Source organism: Hemitrygon akajei, chromosome 3, assembly GCF_048418815.1.
Source record: "Hemitrygon akajei chromosome 3, sHemAka1.3, whole genome shotgun sequence".
In the NCBI taxonomy this organism is placed as follows: domain Eukaryota; kingdom Metazoa; phylum Chordata; class Chondrichthyes; order Myliobatiformes; family Dasyatidae; genus Hemitrygon; species Hemitrygon akajei.
In genome coordinates this window covers 144,515,071-144,536,413 of record NC_133126.1, presented here as the reverse complement: position 1 = coordinate 144,536,413, position 21,343 = coordinate 144,515,071, and the positions used below count along the sequence as shown (strand labels likewise).

Here is a 21,343-nt window from a genome sequence, read left to right as displayed (position 1 = left end):
AGCAGCGTTAGATCTGAGCGAACGCTGCTTTTAAGTTAAAGGCGATCAATAACTTTTCCTGGTAGGCTGCAGTATATATATTTTTTACCAGTCGCTAGGAGATATTGGAATGTTGTTCAGTAAAAAAGTATACGCAACGTATATTTAAAAGTAGCCGTGTTACAGGCACGGTTCGAAAAAAAGCATTTACAATATGTATTTGTTTATGTTACCATATGGATTTAACTAAAAGTTAAAAAATCCTCACGTGTAATATCTTTCTGTGTAAATATCTCATATTACAACGTGGGACACCTGCGGCCGAAAATCCGGTGCGGCTTGTACAAGTACAAAATTGATTTTCTTTCTAAAATTAGAGCCAGCGGCTTTTAATCAGGTGCGCTCTGTAGTGCGAAATCTACGGTAATAGCACAAACACGAGGAAATCTGCAGATGCTGGAAATTCAAGCAACACACACAAAATGCTGGTGGAACACAGCAGGCCAGGCAGCATCTATAGGGAGAAGCACAGTCGCTGTTTCAGGTCGAGACCCTTCGTCAAGACTAACGGGAAAAGGAGATAGTAAGAGATTTGGAAGTGGGAGGGGGAGGGGGAGACCCAAAATGATAAGAGAAGACAGGAGGGGGAGGGATGAAGTTAAGAGCTGGGAAGTTGATTGACAAAAGGGATACAAGGCTAAAGAAGGGGCAGTATCATAGGACGGAAGGCCTTGGAGGAAAGAAAGGGGGAGGGGAGCCTCCAACCTGATGGCATGAACATTGATCTCTCTTTCTTCCGTTAATGCCCCTCCTCCCCTTCTTACCCCATCCCTTATTTTTAATATAAATTTTTTCCCCCTCGCTCTTTCCCTCTCACAATAACTCCTTGCCTGTTCTCCATCTTGCTCTGGTGCTCCCTTCCCCCTTTCTTTCTTCCAAGGCCTTGCATCCTATGATACTGCCCCTTCTCTAGCCTTGTATCACTTTTGCCAATCAACTTCCCAGCTCTTAGCTTCATTGCTCCCCCTCCTGCCTTCTCCTATCATTTTGGGTCTCACCCTCCCGCTCCCACTTGCAAATCTCTATCTCTTTTTTCCGTTAGTCCTGATGAAGGGTCTTGACCCGAAACGTCGACTGTACTTCTTCCTCTAGATGCTGCCTGGCCGGTTGCATTCTACCAGCATTTTGTGTGTGTTGCTTTCACTTAATAGACCTTTTTGGCATGGCCTTATTCCCTGTATCTTAATTACACTAATATACAGGCACCAACTTAAACAATCACCCCCAAAGTTCGGTGAACCACATAATTTCTCATTGGCACTTAATAATTTGCTCTGAAGGATATGTGTCTTATTATTAACACCATAACTCATTAAAAACTTCAAAGAATGGTGCTAACATTCTAAAAACAAGGTAATTTTTGTCCATTTGCAAACCACAGCTAATTTATTTCTGTCTTGGTTGTTGGAATTACTTTAACTCCAAAGAGGAACAAATTGCTAAAGACATATTATTCCCAATTGTGTAAAAGAAATCTTCTATTACATCCTGTATTCCATTACGAATTACTAGAAAATATCATCATTAGAGGAGGCAATTTAGTAATAAAACTGAGGCTTCTCTATCTCGACTCCTCATAATTTTGGTATTCCCATAATCTGTGCCAGAACAACTCATTTCTGAAAGTACAATTAGAAACTAATACATTCTCCTTTCCATGATTCATTAGTCTTGCAATTCAGCCCCATTGCACAACTTTCTATCATAATCTATAGCTTCCTATCTTATCTCAATGTGCAACATCTGACTTCTTTTCATTTGTTGTTACTCCAATACTGAGGCTCTGGAAACCCAGACTCAAAATCATCCATTTATCACTTCTTGGTTTACCTCATGCTATAAGATGTTTTACAACCTTTCAGTTGTTGTTCTGTTACACTGAGAACACTTTCTTGTGCAGATTGTGGGTTTCAACCTTTCAACAAGACCAGAATCCAAAATAACGTAACTCTGAATGCAGAATCTTGTCAGAATGTGAGTTGATCCAAAATAAAATCTCTTTCTCTCAGGCCATATGTGCTGACTGATATTTTTAGGATTTCCTGTTTTTCAAATATCTAACATGTACAACATCTTGTTTTTGGATCACCAAGAGATTAACCTTGTTTTAACACACACAAAATGCTGCAGCAGCTCAACTTTGAAGGTACTTTAACAGCTTCAACTGCCAAAAAATTTTGAACAGCGGTTGAAAATCAGTTGCACAGTTTCATAGCTTTTTCAGTGAAATAGCTGAGCTTAAAATGGAATGAAGGAGACAAAACTTGTTAAGTTTTAAAGGGAGTGTGTGAAACACAATCTGGTGAATTTAAAGGGAATGTACGTAAAGGGGTCCTGTTGAGTGAAAGGTGAGTGGGAATGGGTGCGGATGAACTTAAGCGGAACCAGGTGAGCCAGTTACTAAATCACTGGGACTTCTGAACAAGGTGATGGAGGATTATTAGTGGGTTACTATGTTACAAAATACTTCAGTGGATATCCTTGCAGCTCTTGCTCTAATGTAGAGATAAATACTGATCAAGTGCCCTGCAAAAAAATCATCAAGTCAATGGGATATGGATGATTTAAAAGGAACATCTCCAAGGATTTTGCAGATCTATACCTTGTTTCTAATACTCACCGTGAAGACAAACTGGGTTTACCACTCTTGCTACAGCTGGTGTAAATTCCTGGGCCATCATCAAAGAAACTCCCAAGTGCCAACTTCTGTCGGATCGATTCCCTCTCATTTTTTTGGGCCTGCAAAAGAAGAAGAAAGAAATTTCAGGCACGATAACGGTCTTTGAGGCTACCAGCATCAAGTTTTGAGGGTAATAATCATTACAGAAAACGTCATCAACATAGAATCTTGAGTCCATTACCCATTGACTCCAAATGTTTGTAGCAGGTAATGATTTCATAGTCCTTTATTAATTCTTTTCCGTTGTTTGCAACTCTTGTCCAGGGACTGCACTGACAGTATACATACAAGTAGATAATCTCCACCACCTGTCCCCACGACTGTAGCTGAATTGTGGATTGGTTTCAGTAATTAACTCTTGGAAAATGTATTTTAATGGTGCTGATTTTGATTCAGAAATAGGTTAAACTCCCTACATATCTCACTTAAGGCATGCTGCTTTGCCATTGTAGCGCAACACCAAAGAACTATTAGCAAAACAAAAAGTATCAAATCCCAGTACCTGAATATGTAATGGGATTTCTCAGCTTTGATGCTAAATGGCACCTTAGCTATTACTACATACCCTTATGCCAGTCCTTTCTTGATCAGTTACCGAGAAACGTTTATAAACGAGAGGATATCTGGAGATGCTGGAAATCCAAGGAACACACACCAAATGAGACTAGACAGGTATATGGAGGAATTTAAGGTGGATGGTCATATGGGAGGCAGAGTTTAAGGGTTGGCACAACATTGTGGGCCGAAGGGCCTGTACTGTGCTGTATTGTTCTATGTTAAAAATGCTGGAGCAACTCAGCAGGTCAGGCAGCATCTATGGAAAAGAATATAGTCGACGTTTCAGGCAGAGGCCTTTCATTAGGATGGTTCAGTGAAAGAATGCCAAGAAGAATTGTACAAAGGCACTCAACACCAGATAACAGATTTGATACAATTTTTAGTTGTTTTCCTGTCAATACTGAACTGAATGAAATTACGTGGGATCAAACCCTCCGGGGAATTTGCCTGTCAGTTTTACAGCATCCAAGAAGTCAATACAGCAAAGATGGTGGCTCCCCATTAACATTATTTAGCCATTTATCCAGCATTAGAAATTGCTATCTGTGACATGGGCTTCTGAGGTTGCCGTGAGATGTCCTTTTGAAAAATAAAGTTTCTTAGATTGCAGCAACCCACTGAAAATGACAAATTCCCAAACAAATTCTGATACATACATCATACTCTTCCCTTGTAGGGTGACACTGGCGACCCTTGCTACAGCACTGTTTTATTAGCACACTGGCAAAGTGCTGCAATACCAAAACGGTTGAGGATGGCAACTAACTTCAGGAAGCCATCTAGAGATCCACCCTTCTGGTTAAAAGGAGGGCCAGTTGTATGGAATGTGTTTTACAGGTGCTGCATCTAAATGAACTGATAGGGACAATGATAAACTTCCTTCATTGTGCACTTGATGCCCCTGACAGCACGGTCCTCGGAAAATCAGACCGCTCAGTAATATTGTACTTTTCTGTCAGGTTTACATCATGAAAACACCCATGAATTAGCAAAGTGTAGCAAATTAGAAAAGTACAGTATAGTGCAAAAGTCAGTGATAGAGAGTCTCAGAGGAGTGCTGGGGGGGGGGCTCTGGTGCAGACACACCCAGCCCTGAGACACCAGGCAAGGTTACTTGATTCCAAACAATTGGTTTATTCATCAGTATAGGAAGTGTCTCTGGTGCTTCCCACTGCCTCCGCTCTACCTTCCCTTTTCCCAACCATGACTCCCTTCTGCCAGCCCCCTTCCTACTCTCAGTCTACAAGAGACCCATATCAGAGTCAGGTGTATTTAATTTTGTGGCAGCAGTACAGTGAAATACATAAAAATACAACTGTACTGAGCAAAAATCTTAGGGGGTGGGTGGTGTGAGGATGTGTGTCTGTGTCATTGCATACTGCTGTGTTGTTGCCTGGACATATGTACTGTTGTTGTGTAGAGGTGGTGCGCTGTCCAATAAATGGAGTGATTGTCTTGGACAATTTTCTGGTAATCACAAGACCGTATTGGACATTGGTAAGGTAGAATACCACAAGTTAGTTTCACTGGTTCAACGGCGAGACCGATGGTGGGGGAGCTGCGTTGCTTCAGTTGTTCCACAGACTCGTACGCCACTGGATCGCCTGTTGCAGCTGTCCAGTGGAGGAGACAAGGAGACAGTGTGGGACAGCAGAGGCCTCTGTGGGTGTGCTGGACTCCATACTGGGTTGGGGGCTGGCCCTTCCTGTCCGTGAATGCTAATTAAACTTGAACGTGAATTTATTTACAAATGTTCCAGTGTTAGTTTGGTTGGATTCCATGCCATTGAAGTTTATGGTAATATGAGCATTGGCAGCACACTGTACACAATGGACCTGGTATGTAAGCACCAACAGGTTGCTGCTGTTATGTGACGGGCTTTGGTAGGTGAAGTACAGCAAAGCAGAGATCAAGGCAAGGGAATCAACTGGTTTGAAGAGCCACCGGAATCACCCTTTCCAATGCTCTTTGAGAAGCAGCAACAAGATACAACTACTATCACCTCCTTTCAACTACTTGGTGTCTTGGTGGAAACCTTGCTCACTGGTTTTAAATTTAGAACAGTTCTAGAAATTTAAGGCATATAATCTCAGATGGTGAGTCTGTCCCCAAAGAGCAAAGCAATGATTACCCCAAACCAAAGATAAAAATTGGCGTTGTACACTTGCTGATAATGCTCTAATTTAGACCCTCTTGCCGACAGGGCTATAAAATTAACCCAAAGATTGTTCTTTAATTTTACCTCCAAATAAATCCAACAAGTTGACAAGTTTTCTTGCACACTGTATGACTCAATGACTATTGAATTTAAATATAATGCCAAAAACAGAAAATTATCACTGGTTTAATCACTGAGCTGCAGCAAGTGGAAAGAACTCATGAGGCAAGTATTTGTCAACTTTTTTTTAAACTGAGCTCACAGCGGACAGGGCCTTACCCCTTACCGTCTGCAAAACAAAACGTTCCCTACTAATGTGTCCCCACTCAAAAGCATCCTTCAACAATAAAAATTCCTGGAAAATGTGAACTTTGTGCAATATCTTAAGAGCCACCTCTGAGCAAGGGCAGATATTAGAGATAAAGTTCAACATAACTTCCGTGTGACAGGACAGTCTTTCATCATGTGACTCCTGAAGATCAAGACCTCAAAACTGGCAAAATGCTTATGCACTGATTGGCTGCAATGATTCCTGCTGTCTTGTCTGTTTCAAAGCATTGGTCAGATAGCACCTGTCCCTGTCAAAGTCTTCAAATACACTGGCGGAAGAAACTTGGTGACCTCTTTCGTGGCAGTAAATTTCCCCAGCACTGAGCCCCTAATTACAGGCAGCTGATTCCAGTGGTAGGTTAAACCATTTATGTGCCTGATACACGAGTGCTCGAAAACAGACACTCCATTAAGGCTGATTTATACTCGTGCGTCGCATCTGTGCCGTAGGTATCGCGTACCCTACGCCGTACCTACGCTGTAGGGTGACGAGCACCTCTCCAGAAAAGTTACTCACATGCCGCGGCGACGCAGATAACAACAATTGTGATTGGTCCGCTTGGTAGCATTGCATTTCCTCGTATGCATTTTCGGTTGCTCCTTCTCCGCCATGTTTGTAGGCTGTGCGTATACTGATACGAAATAGATGAACCAAATCGTCAAATCTACCAGCTGACATGCGAAAATGTTTGAAATGCATTTCCTCGTCCATGTCTCTCACAAAGAAACTCAACACAGTGGCATAAAAACCCCACCGCCAACTACCGACGCATGTCTGCTTAAAGCAGTGAGTGGTCTTTTGCAATGGAATCACAGGTGCTGTGAACACACAGAAGCCCAGCAATAAATGGTGAAAGGAAAGTACCACCTTCAAAAGTCCTCCCCCGGGTCAAGACCCTCCTGCCCCATCTGTCTTGGAGTCTTCAGGTCATGGAAGGAAGTTCACTCTGGGGGCTTTGAAATGAACCAGTGGTGATGTCACACATTATACCAATTTCATGACTGTAGAAAACTGGCTGGGCCACAAAATGGATAAGAATCCTATAACCTGATTCTTTACCATGTGCCTTCTTTGCCTGATACCACCCCAATCATCTTCAGAAGAATCAGAATCAGGTTTATTATCACTGGCATGTGTCATGAAATTTCATCTTGTTTTAATCAAATGCCAGCAATTTTGAATATGTGAGAAGCCAGCCAGTGACAGATCGCTATCAAATTTTAATTACTATCTTTGCAAATGTCAATATGCAATTAATGACCTATGATTTAATCAGGAACTACAGCTCAGCAATTGGCTGCCAATCCATAAATGGCAAATCATTCCACATCCTTTAACTTGGAAATTCCATACAGTTGGGAATGAATCTTAATTGAAGTTAACGTGACATTAAGAAAATATTCCATAGCCTTTTTCAAACAAATAATCCTTCTTTAACTATACTAATCGGTATTTTCCTGCACTAGAATTTCAACAGATATTAAATTACAATTGTAGCAGGTAGGGATAGCAGATCCAAGAGCTATCAAATGCTACAAGTATATGTTAATAAGGTGCTAAGGAATCTTAGATAGGCTACAAACTACAAAACTCATAGCTTGAAGATTAAACAGGAAGAGTTAATAATTGAATACTCCAGTTTCAGCAAGAAAAGTTAAACCCATGGGCACACAGAATCGTAAAGCAACACCACACCAATACAGGCCCTGGAGCTCAATGGCTCCCTGATGGCCACAGTGCCCAACCAGCTAGTCATAATTTCCTGTGTTTAGCCTCAAAATTTCACCCCTCCATATACCTATCCCAGTGCTTAAAAATGGTGCTATTGTACCTGCCTCAACCACTTCCTCAGGCAGCTTGTCCTATGTCTTCACCATCCCGTTTGTGGAAATTAAATCAGGTACATTAAATCTTCCCCCTCTCACCCCACATCTACTCCCTCCACTTAGGGCCCTCTTACACGTGGTGGGGGGGGGGGGGGAACGGGACTATAACTGGCCACCTTATCTATGCCTCTTGTAACATGTCTATAAGTCACCCTGATTCTCTTACGTGCCAAGGAATAAAGGCCGAGCCTGGCCAACCTCTCTCCATAACTCAGACCATCTAGTCCTGGGAACAGCATTGCAAATCTTTCCTTCACTTTTTCCAGTTTAACCACATCTTTCCGATATAAGCACAACCAAAATTGTGCATAATACTCCATGTGTGGGCCTCATCAAGGACTTGTATGATTTCAACATAATGTACTAACTCGTATATCAATGCCCTAAATGATTGAAATCATCAATCATTGAAAACACCAATAATTGAAAAGTTACCCGCCTCAGTTGCAGAACTTTCATCATTTCATTGCCAAACTGCAAAGTAGGCTAATGAAGGAAAGCATTCTATTTAGGATAGGCAAGCATTGAACAATATAAGCATTGTTTCACTGTAAATCAGTATTAATTTTGGTTACCAGCAGCAAAGTTCACTGAATCAACAAAGTCCAAGCTTAATATTCTATGACGGTGCACATTGGGAAACAGCTTGTAAGAGACCAAATTGAGAAAGACCTTGGTATTTACAATTTTATCAGACTGTAATCGCTGGAAATGTCAAGTCTATATTAATATATTCTGGATTAATTTACAAGGTAATAACATTTTAACAGGGAGAACATTTTGAAATATTAGCACATCTTACAGTTCAACATCAAAATCAACCAAATTAATGAAATATTAAACTTTGAAATTAGCTTTTGCATCAGAAGTAAATTGTTTCTTCTAACGAAAGAAATTCTGAATGATCTAAAAACAGCAATTTTAAAGACCAATAAAAACACAAAATGCTGGCAGAACTCAGCAGGCCAGACAGCATCTATGGGAGGAGGTAGTGATGACCCCCACACTTCTTCCCTCACCACCATCCTAGGCCCCAGACAGTCCTTTCAGGTGAGGCACCACTTCACCTGCGAGTCAACTGGGGTGATATACTGTATCCAGTGCTCCCGATGTGGCCATGTATACATTGGGGAGACCCGCCACTGACTGGGAGACCGTTTCGCCGAACACCGGCGGGATCTCCCTGTGGCCACACACTTCAATTCCACAGACCACTCCCACTCCGACATGTCTGTCCATGGCCTCCTCTACCGTCAAGATGAGGCCACATGCAGATTGATGGAGCAATACCTCATCTCCCGCCTGGGTAGCCTCCTACCTGTCGGCATGAACATTCAACTCACAGACCTCCGTTGATACCCCTGCCCCCCCCCCCTTACCCGCATCCCTATCTATTATTTTAGTCTGGTTCTCTTTCTCTTTCCCCCCCTCACTATCATCTCCCCCCTGCCCTACCTTTCTTTCTCTTTTATTTCCCATAATTCTCCACCTTCCCCCTAGCTCATTTCCCTCCAGCCTATCACTTCCCAGCTCTCTACTTTATCCCTCCCCCCACTTCTTATCCCCCCTCGACCATCCCATGTTACTTCACTCCTGATGAAGGGTTTCGGCCCGAAACGTCTTTATTACCTCCTGCCATAGATGCTGTCTGGCCTGCTGAGTTCTGCCAGCATTTTGTGTTTTCATTTATTTCCAGCATCTGCAGATTCACTAGTGTTGAATTTTAAAGACCACTTGTTTATGGTGAAGAACTTAAAATATGTTCCAAACACGTCCCAGGACAAAGTCCTAATCCTCAGAAATACATCAGATAAACACCATCATAATAACGTTTATAACTCCTCTGCAATTAACAAACCACAAACAATTTAGAAGCAACCCCCCCCAACACCTCACCATTAACAAAAGTAGCAAGTATTCAAAATAGATTTCCAGCAAAAAAATTTGAGACCATTCAATTTCCTCTTTAAATAGAATTGTACGAAACATCAGGCTGGAATGCATACTCAGAGTTCAAAGTAAACTTATTATCAAAGTACCCATATGCAACCATATACTACCTTGAGATTCATTTCTTGCAGGCATTTACAAAAGAAATGCAATAGAATTTTACAAAAAAAAAATACTTGATCAGACAAGGACTGACAAACAACCAAAGTGTAAAATAAAAAAAAACAATACTGAAAACATGGGTTGTAATGAGTCCTTGAAAGGAAGTTTGTAGGTTTCAGAATGTGTTTGGAGTACTGATGATTGAAGTTATCCAGATTAATTCAGGAACTTGATGGCTCTCGTGTAATAACTTCCTGAATCTGGTAGTGTGGTACCGAAGGCTTCTGTACTTCATTCCTGAATGTAGTAGCGAGATGAGGCCATGGCCTGGATGATGGGGGTCTTTGATGATGGATGCTGCTTTCTTGTGGCAGAGTTCCATGAAAACATGCTCAATGGTGGAGAGGGCTTTGCCCATGATGCACTGGGCTGTATCCAGCACTGCTGTAGCCCCTCTCATTCCTGGACTTTGGTGTTACCATACCAGGCCGTGATGCTACCAGCTAGGATACTCTCCACTGAGCAAAGATCATCGCCAGAGGCTCAGCAATCTCCTCCCTCGCCTCCCACGATAGCCTGGGGTACATCTCGCCCTGTCCCGGTGACTGATCCAACTTGACACTTTCCAAAAGCTCCAGCACATCCTCTTCCTTAATATCTACATGCTCAAGCTTTTCAGTCCACTGCAAGTCATCTCTACAATCGCCAAGATCCTTTTCCATAGTGAATACTGAAGCAAAGTATTCATTAAGTACCTCTGCTACCTCCTCCAGTTCCATGCACAATTTTCCACTGTCACACTTGATTGGTCCTATTCTCTCACATCTTATCCTCTTGCTCTTAACATATTTGTAGAATGCCTTGGGGTTTTCTTTAATCCTGTCCGCCAAGGCCTTCTCATCGCCCATTCTGGCTCTCCTAATTTCATTCTTAAGCTCCTTCCTGCTAGCCTTATTATCTTTATATCTCTATTATTACCTAGGTTTTTGAACCTTCTGTAAGCTCTTCTTTTCTTCTTGACTATATTTACAACAGCCTTTGTACACCACAGTTCCTGTACCCTACCATCCTTTCCCTGTCTCATTGGAACGTACCTATGCAGAACTCCATGCAAATATCCCCTGAATATTTGCCTCATTTCTTCCCTACATTTGCCTGAGAACATCTGTCCCCAATTTATGCTTCCAAGTTCTTGCCTGATAACTTCATATTTCTCCTTACTCCAATTAAACGCTTTCCTAACTTGTCTGTTCCTATCCCTCTCCAATACTATGGTAAAGGAGATACAATTGTGATCACTATCTCCAAAATGCTTTCCCACTGAGAGACCTGACATTTGACCAGGTTCATTTTCCAATACCAGATCAAGTACAGCCTCTCCTCTTGTAGGCTTATCTACATAGTGTCAAGAAGCATTCTTGAATACAGCTAACAAACTCCACCCCGTTTAAACCCCTCGCTCTAGGGACATGTGAATCGATATTTGGCAAATTAAAATCTCCCACCATGACAACCCTGTTATTATTACATCTTTCCAGAATCTGTCTCCCAATCTGCACCTCGATATCCCTGTTACTATTGGGTGGTCTTTAAAATAACACCCAGTAGAGTTATTGACCCCTTCCTATTCCTAAGTTCCACTCACAGAGACTCCTTAGACAACCCCACCATGACTTCCTCCTTTTCTGCAGCCGTGACACTATCTCTGATCAACAATGCTACGCCCCCAACCTCTCTTGCCTCCCTCCCTGTCCTTTCTGAAACATCTAAAGCCTGGCACTTGAAGTAACCATTTCTGCCCCTGAGCATCCAAGACTCTGTAATGGTCACAACATCATCGTTCCAAGTACTGATCCACACTCTAAGCTCATCCGCTTTGTTCATAATACTCCTTGCATTAAAATAGACACATCTCAAACCATTGGTCTGAGTGCACATTACAAAGTAATGCTTTGTAGTAAACAAAAGCAGATTGAGCCCCAAAATGTCAATTTCAGAGTGACCAGGGTAATGGTGCTGTTGTCTCACAGCTCCAGAAACCTGGACCTGAACTCCATCTCATGTACCGTCCATGCAGAGTCTGCATTCTTTCTCTACAACGGCTTTCCTTAAGGTGCTCTGATTTCCTGACAAATATTAAAGATGTGCAGTGAGTTCCACACACTTGCACTCTGTGTAAAAGAAACCTACCTCTGACATTCCCGCCCTATGCTTTCCTCCAATCATGTTAAAATTATGCCCTCTCATATTAGCCAATTCCACCCTGGGACAAAGACACTGGCTGTCCACTCTCTCCAAGCCTCTTGTCATTTTATACACCTCTATCAAATCACCACACATCCTCCTTCACTCCAAAGAGAAAAGCCTGAGCTCACTCAACCTCTCCTCATTAAACATACCCTTCTGCACCCTCTCTAAAACATCCACATTCTTTCTATAATGGGGCAACCAGAATTGAGCAAAATACTTCAGAACTGAACATAATATTAGATTATGATGGTTTGCAAAACCTCTATCATACTTTGTCATTCTATGGAATTTCATACGGCATGTTATTTGCAATGATTTTATTTGTTTAATTGTATTTGTGGCATTTGCCAGGTTTTTTCATTTTGTTACTCAGTTTGCTAGAACAGTTTTCCTGACCCAGACAGGTTCAGACTGAATGCGGACAACGGCTGAGTTACAGGTTTCATTAGGGTCTACATTTACAGAAATATCAAAAATAAAATACAACCTGGTTTGAGGAGATCCTAGTTAGTGCTAATTTTGACATTTGAACTCTGGAATACAACCTGCGCATTCAGAGATTAATGGTGCCATCGTGTCTGCTCCTGGAGTAAGTAATTGAGTCCCTTGATAGATGGATAAGTAAAAATAAAATTGTTTACTGATTTTCTCGTGTCAGCTGCGGCTTAGCGGTAGCTCTCTGTGTTCAGGTCCCACCCTAGAGACTGAACACTGAAGCTAATCTGACACTTGAATGTAGTACTGATTGAGGTGCACTGCTAGAGGTGCCAGCTGAGTTGTTAAACTGAGAATGTCTGCTGCCTCAGACAGGCAAAAATTGCTCCATGGCCTCTGGCATTACCTTACAGAAGGTCGAGGGAACCCTGACCAATGTTTATCCTTCAGCGAGCGTCACCCCCAACATATTACGTGGACCTATTTTGCAACCAGATGCAAAACCTTGCTGCATAACAATTTACCTGCTGCATTTCCATTGTCCACAACCTCAAGTATTTACCTCTGTAAAATCAAAGTTGCCTCTTGGGTTGCTATTAAATCTCTCCCCTCTCAAATGTCCCCTAGTTTTTTGATCCCATCTCTAGTAAGAAGAATGTTTTCACCCTATGTGTCCTCCATGATTTTATACATCGATAATATCACCCCTCAGTCTCCTTTGCTCCAATGAATAAAGTCCCAGCTTGTTCACTCTCTTTCCATAACTCAGATTGTTCAGTCCCAGCAATGTCCTCATAAATGTTCCCTGCACCTCCTTCCAGCTTAATGGCACCTTTCCCATAGCAGGGTGACTGAAACTAAACACGTTTTCTAAATGCAACTTCACTAACATCTTGTACTACTCCAAGATAACATTCCAGCTTCCATATTCAATGCTCTGCATAATGGATAAAGGTTAGTATGCCAAAAGCTTTCTTCACTCCCATTTACTCTGCAACAGCACTTTCAGGGAACCATGTATCTGTCCCTCTGTTCCCTAGGGCATACAATTCACTGTAGTCCTAACTGATGTGTCTTCACAAAATGCAACAACTCACAAATATCTGGATTAAACTCCCATTTTCCATTCCTCAACCATTTACCCAGCTGATCAAAATCCCTTTACAATTCCAGCTAATCACTTCTCACTGTTTATAAAGTTTCTAACCATGCTTTGCACGTTCTCATCTAAATCACTGAGATAACAATTAGTAATTGGAACACCATTAGTCACAGGCATCCATTCCAAAAAGCATCCTTTCACCCTCACCCTGTCATCAAATTAATTGTATTCAATTAATTACCATGTGACCTAACTTTCTATCACATGGAAGCTAACAAAGGCCCTACTACAGTCCATATTGACTACATCCACTGCATACACCCCCCCCCCCCAACCAAATCAACCTTCTTGGTTACTTCTTCAAAAACCCAAAATCCAAATTTTGCATTCTAAAGATTTGTTTTCTATTCCAGTTGCTAAACATGATGAAGCATTCTCTAACCAGACGTGCAGGAAAAAGAGTACTTCCTGACACTATTTAAGGGTATATATCTTCTGTTACAAATTATATCCCAGTCGGAATCAATATTCCGGTTCCATTACACAAGCCCACCAGAAAATGCTGTTTGCAGAAGACAGCACCAAAAAACTTCTTTAGGAATCTTTTGGTTTCTAGCTGTAATTTAAATAATTAGTCCCGCCCCTTCTATTATCAATGCTGGTACAGGAGGAACACAATGAAAATTCCCAACAAACGTCTTCAACTAAAAAAAACAAAGCAGGCAAGATCAAGAAGTAGAATGGATAGAATGGAAATGGGTAAGATTTGGTACAAGTCGTTCTCAATTCCATGTTACTCTTGAGATTCAAATTAACAGTTTCTAAAGGCAGTACTCATAAGTCTTTCAGAGTTTGATGAGAAATCCATCTCTCCTCTGTAATGATTTCAGCTGGAAGCAAACTGCAAAAATTGTTTGATGCACTGGCAAAATGCTATCTATCCCCAGTAAGGCATATGCGGGAATGAAAGATTAAGAACAGTGTGATGAAGATTTTAAGTAGTTCAGATTTACTATTTTTATCATATTTTGCCAGAAGCTGCGAAGGAGCAGGCCAGCAGAATTATTCAAAACCTGTGCATGTTAGATATGGCTCCTATTACAACCTTCACTTCTAGAAAGTGAAGTAAATGATGACCTGCTGAATTGAGAATCCAATTGATGTTGTTTTTTCAGAATGTCAATAGAAAGACTGCTGTTACTGGCAAATTTTCTCAGCTGTTCTAGCCCTGATGAAATTGTGATTATCCTGTCAATGTTTTTTTTTTAAAACAACTTGCTTCAGACTTGCAATTCCTTTTATCAACTATTCAGCTTACAATATTAAGTAGTAACATAAATATATAACCATAGACCTAGTGTCCTAGCTGTTTGTATCGAAGTCGATATGGAGAGCAAGCCAGTATGCAAGCCAAGGCAGCACGAAATGAAGAACAAGGTTTGCCCCTTGTCTTGTCTGTAGAGACGGTTCGGCCAGGCTTAGTAACTAAACCACATGTGAAGGCCAGGAGCTGGACTTGGTTGTCAGAGGCTATTTGAGACGCATGCAATTTGGAGCATTTAATAGGTAGGCAGAGCTTATCCCCACTAACCCTCACCCCCCCCCCCCACCCCACCCATGACAACCGTGGGAACCAAAATAGTATCAACTATTCAGCATTCAGAATACTACATTACAACTGAAATATTAACTCCAGACAGATGTTGTCTAACCAGCTGAAGACTTTCAACATCTTTTTTCACTTCAGATTTCTACCATCTGCAGTTATTGTCTTTCAATTGTACTTTTTCCTTTATCTAACATGTAATGCTAAATAATGTGCACATTCCCACAATAAATAGAAAGGATAAGACATTCACTTATATTCTCAACAACTTAATTTGCCTTTCAAGAGGCTGTTGAATGAATATAGTCACATATTAATACAGGAAATCTGTTGGTTTACATATATTAACTTCCATCTGTTGCAGAATACATATTTACACTTCTTCCAAGTCAAGTGCTCGTCATTACTACCACAAGAAAATTTAATCATTGGTAATAATTTTAACACTACCTGTAAGGAGTTTGTTAGTCCTCCCTGTGAAAGTGTGTGTTTCCTCCGGGTGCTCCGGTTTATCCCACATACTAAAGACTTGCAGATTAATTGGTCATTGTCAACTGTCTTGTGATTAGACTAGTGTTAAATAGGTTTGTTGCAGAGCGATGTAGTTCATTGGGCCAGAAGGGCATCTTCTGTCCTGGATGTCTAAACAATAACTACCACCTTCACTGGATCATATAAATTCACCCCTCATTGATATTCCCAACATCACAGCTTATGAAGCTTCATCATATCAGAGAAGTTGGTCAGTTATGAAATGGGGGGTGCAGCTGGTGATGGAATGAAGAAGAGAATCAAAAAGTCACATTTCATGTGTTTTTACAGAGCAGATTTCCACCTGGTCCTATAATGAAAGATTGGTTTTATTAACTAATTGGAAGAAGCACAAAGCTTACTGTCTAAACTATTTTGTGGTAAAGCCACTATAACAGTTATGAAAATAATTTTAAGTTAATTAAAGTTAATGAATTGAAAATTTAGAAGAATTACAATGAAATTTGTATTTAATTTTCAGTTAAGTGATAAATCTGGAGTCTGTACATAGTGCTTCACACAAAGCAAAGTTCACAACTTGACTCAACTGTCACAAGAACTAAATGTTAATTTATCATATTACTTTCATTTACCTTTTTATAACTGGCCACCAGATCTACAGCTGTCACACTCCTGAAGATCGTATTTATGCCATCACTGTTCACAGACATGCTGCAGCAATGCAAATTCCACACAGTTCTCATGAGGGCTTGAGTTACATGTGTTGGTAGAATTATTTCAATTTATCCATAACCAAAAGCTATTCCAATTGCTGCTCCATCCTTCCGTTATTTCTGTTTACTGTTCTAATAAAAATACACTTATTCTGCTGTTCAGAATGTAAATAGCAATATTCTTATGGGATTCTTGGTTAATGTTCCAACATGACAAAACTCATGAGCTTATTCACATTTTCCTTGCACCATGCTATGAAAACATTTGACAGAAATACTGCAGTAACCGGGCTTACTGAATGCCTAGGCCTCCCTGCTGTCGACCAACATCCTCCTTGCAATAAATCCTGTTAGTGTCTGCTTCAAGGAAAACTCAGCGGTGTATAGCTTTTACCTAATAAAGGAAAAGGCTTCCCATCGAGCAGCAGCAGCCAGTTGACTGTACCCAGAATTCATTGCTAGAAGAATGCATTGCCGCTAAATGAGAAAGGCAGTTCTTTTTCACCCTGTCACATTTAGTATGGGATAAAAATAGACTGAACATATCCCAGTAATCAGTAGGACTGTGCAGACTTGGCTTTGATAGCCAATGGAAACTAACAGTTAAATTAACCAAAAATTTCAGGTTTATGGGGAGTCTACTTGATGGATTATAAACATAAATGTTGTATGTCAATCTCATTTAAGATCACATCATCTCTGTATCATCAAAAGCTAAGGGATTTACTAGACAACACACCAGGGTCCTATTCAAAGGACCATTACAAAGAAAATGCCTCACAGTTCAAAAATAAAAGATATAAAATAACAGCAATAACTTGAAGGATGCAACAATTGTACTATCAAGGAAAGCAGGTGTCAATTTATTTCAGTATTTCCTGTTCTTCTTGCTCAGATGATTAAAGTTGTTTGTTTATGGTCACATCACAGAAGCTGTATATCTGCAACCAAACTACAAGCAGATTTGTAGTTTGAGAATTTTTCCACTAAATTAATTAAAATGTTTGCACATAATAAAAGGAATGGGCAAGGGTGCTATTTATCTAACTCTTGTACTTGCGTTTTTATTGTAGCTGAAGATTTCTGTCCAGCCTTTCTGAAAATTACTTTGAAAAATGAAATTTTTAACTAGTATCAGGTACACTTTTTAGGATCCCTAATACCTTAAGTATTGTTAATAAGTATTAAATAGTATTATTTCCTAGGTAAATCTTAGCAGGTAAAAGCATGCAGTTTCAGTATTCACATTTGACAAGATTCTTGAAACAATCCATTAATTAAATATTAAGTCTGAAACCCAAGATGCTTTTTGCTTGACAGTTACATTTTATGGGAATGCTTGCAATACAAAAGAAGAGTTTTATATTTCAATAATCTGATTTTGTTCTATTTTCAATAATTATGTACACATGCACATTTCATACTCAGATATTTAGAACCTATTCTATTCAGCTGGCAAATGAATCACATCCCTGTACTCAGTTCAGCACAAGACAGACACAGATACTTATAATGAAGGCATTTCTGCAGTAGCTTATCTATGACCACTGGTCCACAGATGTAGAATCAATAAAGAATGCACTAACAGGTTTCCAGAGAAGAAAGGTATTTATTTATTTAGAGATACAGTGAGGAATGGGCCCTTCTAAGCCACACTGCCCAACAACCCCTAATTTAACCCTAGACTAATCACGGGACAATTTACAATGACCAATTAACCTACTAACCGGTACATCTTTGGTTTGTGGCAGGAAACTGGAGAAAACCCATGTGATCCATGGGGAGGACGTACAGACTCCTTACAGATAACTCTGGAATTGAACTCTAAACTTCAACGGCCCGAGCTGTAATAGTGTCGCACTAACCGCTATGCTACTGTGCTACTTAAGACTATTAGATTAATTAAAACATCACCAGTATATGAATCACAGAACCCCCAAGAGCTATATGTTTAAAATAAGCATCACCACAATGTTATTAAAATGCACACTGTGGTCTAGATGGACTTAGGAATAATGAATTCATGAATATCTTTTCCAATAAAATGTCCGATGTTTTTAATCAAAGCTGCCAGAATCATAAAATGGGAGGTCACGGGAGGAGATGAAATTGGCTCACTACACTAATCCCAGCCAGTTAAAGAGCTATGTTTGATTACAGGGGAAAGAAAAATGTTTTTAGAAATGTCAGCAAGCTTTTCCTAATACTTGTGCATGGCATTAGGAGAATATTCTTTCTTTAGGAATTTAAATGAAAACTTAAGACAGAAGAATAATTTCAGTGCTACTTCCAACAAGCTATAAACTGAACAAACTGAAGCCATGGACTCTGAGACTGGATGCTTCTTTTTAAACTGTTAGTTCTTAACCATCAGGTCATCCATAAAGCAAGCTTAAACAGGAACCCCAAACCTGTACTGCATGAATTACAATCATACAACTTCTCAGAGAACTCCAGTCCTGATGAAGTGTCTTGGCTTGAAATGTTGACTGTTCATTTTCCTCCACAGATGCTGCCTGACCTGCTGAGTTTCTCCAGCATTTTGTGTGTGTTGCACAGAACATATTTGCTAGGAATCAATAGTTTTACAGTTGATTCAATCATACACATAATGGGGGTCAGTATACAGGTCTGAAATACAACAATTGTGAAATATTGTGTGTGTGAAGGGTGAGGAAGTGGAACTGAGTGTGCATTTACCTCCACTTAGACTTCCTCCACTTTCCATGTCAGCTCAAGTCTAGCTCTTGTATGTGGCAATACAAAACCTCAATTAAATTCATCATATATTCAAGAGTGCTTTGCTTGTCAGCCACATTTCATTGCCCAGATCCTTTTAAGCAGGACAGTTACTTGCCCATTCCCCCCCCCCCCCCAAATCATTCCGGTACATGACTCTTGTGTTTGTTGTTAAAAACAGATAACTTTGATATGCAAGGGATTGGGCAATTCATATCAAAGAGATGGATTATCCCACTGAATATCTAACCTGGAAACAGCAGGGCTATTTTGTTCTGAGAGGGCAGAAGGGGCAGCTGTTTATAACCATTTGGTGGAATATGTATTTCTCAGAAGGCAAAATCATCTGTCAGAAACCAAATTCAAAATAATTATAAAGCAACCGCATACAGTAGAAATTGGTGGTAAATGCAAAAAATTCTGGAAACATTCATCAGCACAGGCACCATGCATGGAACTTGCGTGGCACAAGTGCTACTTGTCAGTATTAGTCCAAGCTCAAATGTCCCCTGGATCTTCTTGCTTTCAGGCACGGACTGCCTCACTTTCTCAACTGATGTGAATAGAATTGAATAGTTCGTAAACATCATTTTCCATTCCTGCTCATTGCTTAAGAAATGTCATTAATGAAATGGGTAATGATGTTTGGATGACAGTACTGTCTGAAGGGATGTCTCGGGGCAACATGATCGACTCCCAGTACCCATAATCATCTTTCATTTTATCATTCTGGTTAGTGGAGAATTTAAATTAAACAACAAGAAGTGAGTAGCATCTTTTTGATCTCAAGGCAGAGAGGGATTCTCAATGATACTGTGCTAGGCAGTTTGGATATAGGGAAGATGCTCTCCATCTCTGGTCTAGAACTGGGGGTCATAGTCTCAGAATGTGAGGTACATCACAAAGGAATATTATCTGGAGATCTCTGAGTGCCGTAGAAGGCAGTGGATGTCAAATTATTAAAAATATTGAACAGAGAGGATAGGGAAAAAATTGTAAATTGATGTCTGAGCTCCTAGCAGATTGTAGAAAGGGAAGATACTCTTGGTGTCCTGGCCTGGCCAATATTTATCTGATTTCCCACAGCGTCCTCTGTTAGATTCCTCCTTCTTTTGCCCTTTACATCCTCCACCTACCACCTCTCAGCTTCTTACCTCATTGCAACCCCCACCCAACCAACTTTGCCCCCACTTGATTTCACCTATTACCTGCCAGCTACTCCTTCTGCTCCCCACCTTCTTATTCTGGCTGCTTCTTCCCCCTCACTTTCCAGTCTTCATGAAGGGCCTCAGCCCAAAATGTTGACTATCTGTTTGTTTATTCCCCTCCATAGATGCTGCCTGGCCTGCTACGTTCCTGTAGGATTTTGGGTTTGTTGCTCAAGATTTCCAGCATCTGCAGAGCCCCTTGCATTCCATAGAGTTTGACCTGGACATTACTGTATTACTGCTTATGGGAGCTTACTGTTCACAAATAATACTTGTGCCTGTCCTTGAAAAGTGCTTCATCAGCGATAAAACAGTTAGGAGTAATTATATTAAATCAGGACTTCTTAGTGGCAAAAACATTTTTAATCTATCCTCAAAATATTTGACCCCGCAGAAGTTTCTTGAACCCGAGAAATTCTGCAGATGCTGGAAATCCAAAGCAACACACATAAAATGTTTGAAGAACTCAGCAGGCCAGGCAGCATCTATGGAAATGATTAAACAGCCAAATATTCAGGCTGAGACCCTTCTTCAGGACTGGAAAGGAAAAGGGGCAATGCCAGAATTAAAAGGGGTGGGGGGTGAGGAGAAGAAGGATAGCTAGAAGGTGATAGGTAAAGCCAGGTGGGTAGGAAAGGTAAAGGGCTGGAGAGGAGGGAACCTAGTAGAAAAGAGTTGACCACAGGACGAAGATGAGGAGGAGCACCAGGAGGAGGTGACAGGCAGGGAAGAGGTAAAGGGCTAGAGTGGAGAATAGAAGAAGAGGGGAAAGGAGGATGGGGAAGGAATTTTTTTTTTAACCAGGAGGAGAAATTGATATTCATGCCATCAGGTTGGAGGCTACGCAGACAGAATAGAAGGCGTTGGTCCTCCACCCCGAGGGAATGGGAATCAGACTCAAATCGTTTGGCCACTGGGATGTTCTGCTTTTGCCAGATAAATTGGAGGTGCTCGAAGAAGCATTCCCCAATTTACGATGGGCCTCCAGCAACGTAGAGGAGGGCCAGACACAATAGATGACCCCTGAAGATTCACAGGTGAAGTGTTTCCTCACCTGGAAGGACTGTTTAGGGCCTTGGACAGAGGTGAGAGAG

General features: G+C 40.8%; 1 protein-coding gene across 9 annotated transcripts in view; it reads right to left on the bottom strand.

Annotated features, from left to right (window-relative positions):
- schip1 (schwannomin interacting protein 1) overlaps window positions 1-21,343 on the bottom strand; it is an 878,565-nt gene that overhangs the window by 85,737 nt on the left and 771,485 nt on the right. For 8 of the 9 annotated variants that reach the window (XM_073040992.1, XM_073040994.1, XM_073040993.1 and 5 more), the window contains one exon: window positions 2,660-2,778. In XM_073040992.1, coding sequence (XP_072897093.1) covers window positions 2,660-2,778 — 119 coding nt within the window. Of the gene's footprint in view, window positions 1-2,655; window positions 2,779-21,343 lie in introns of all 9 variants that reach the window. The other variant, XM_073041001.1, reaches the window with a different exon arrangement.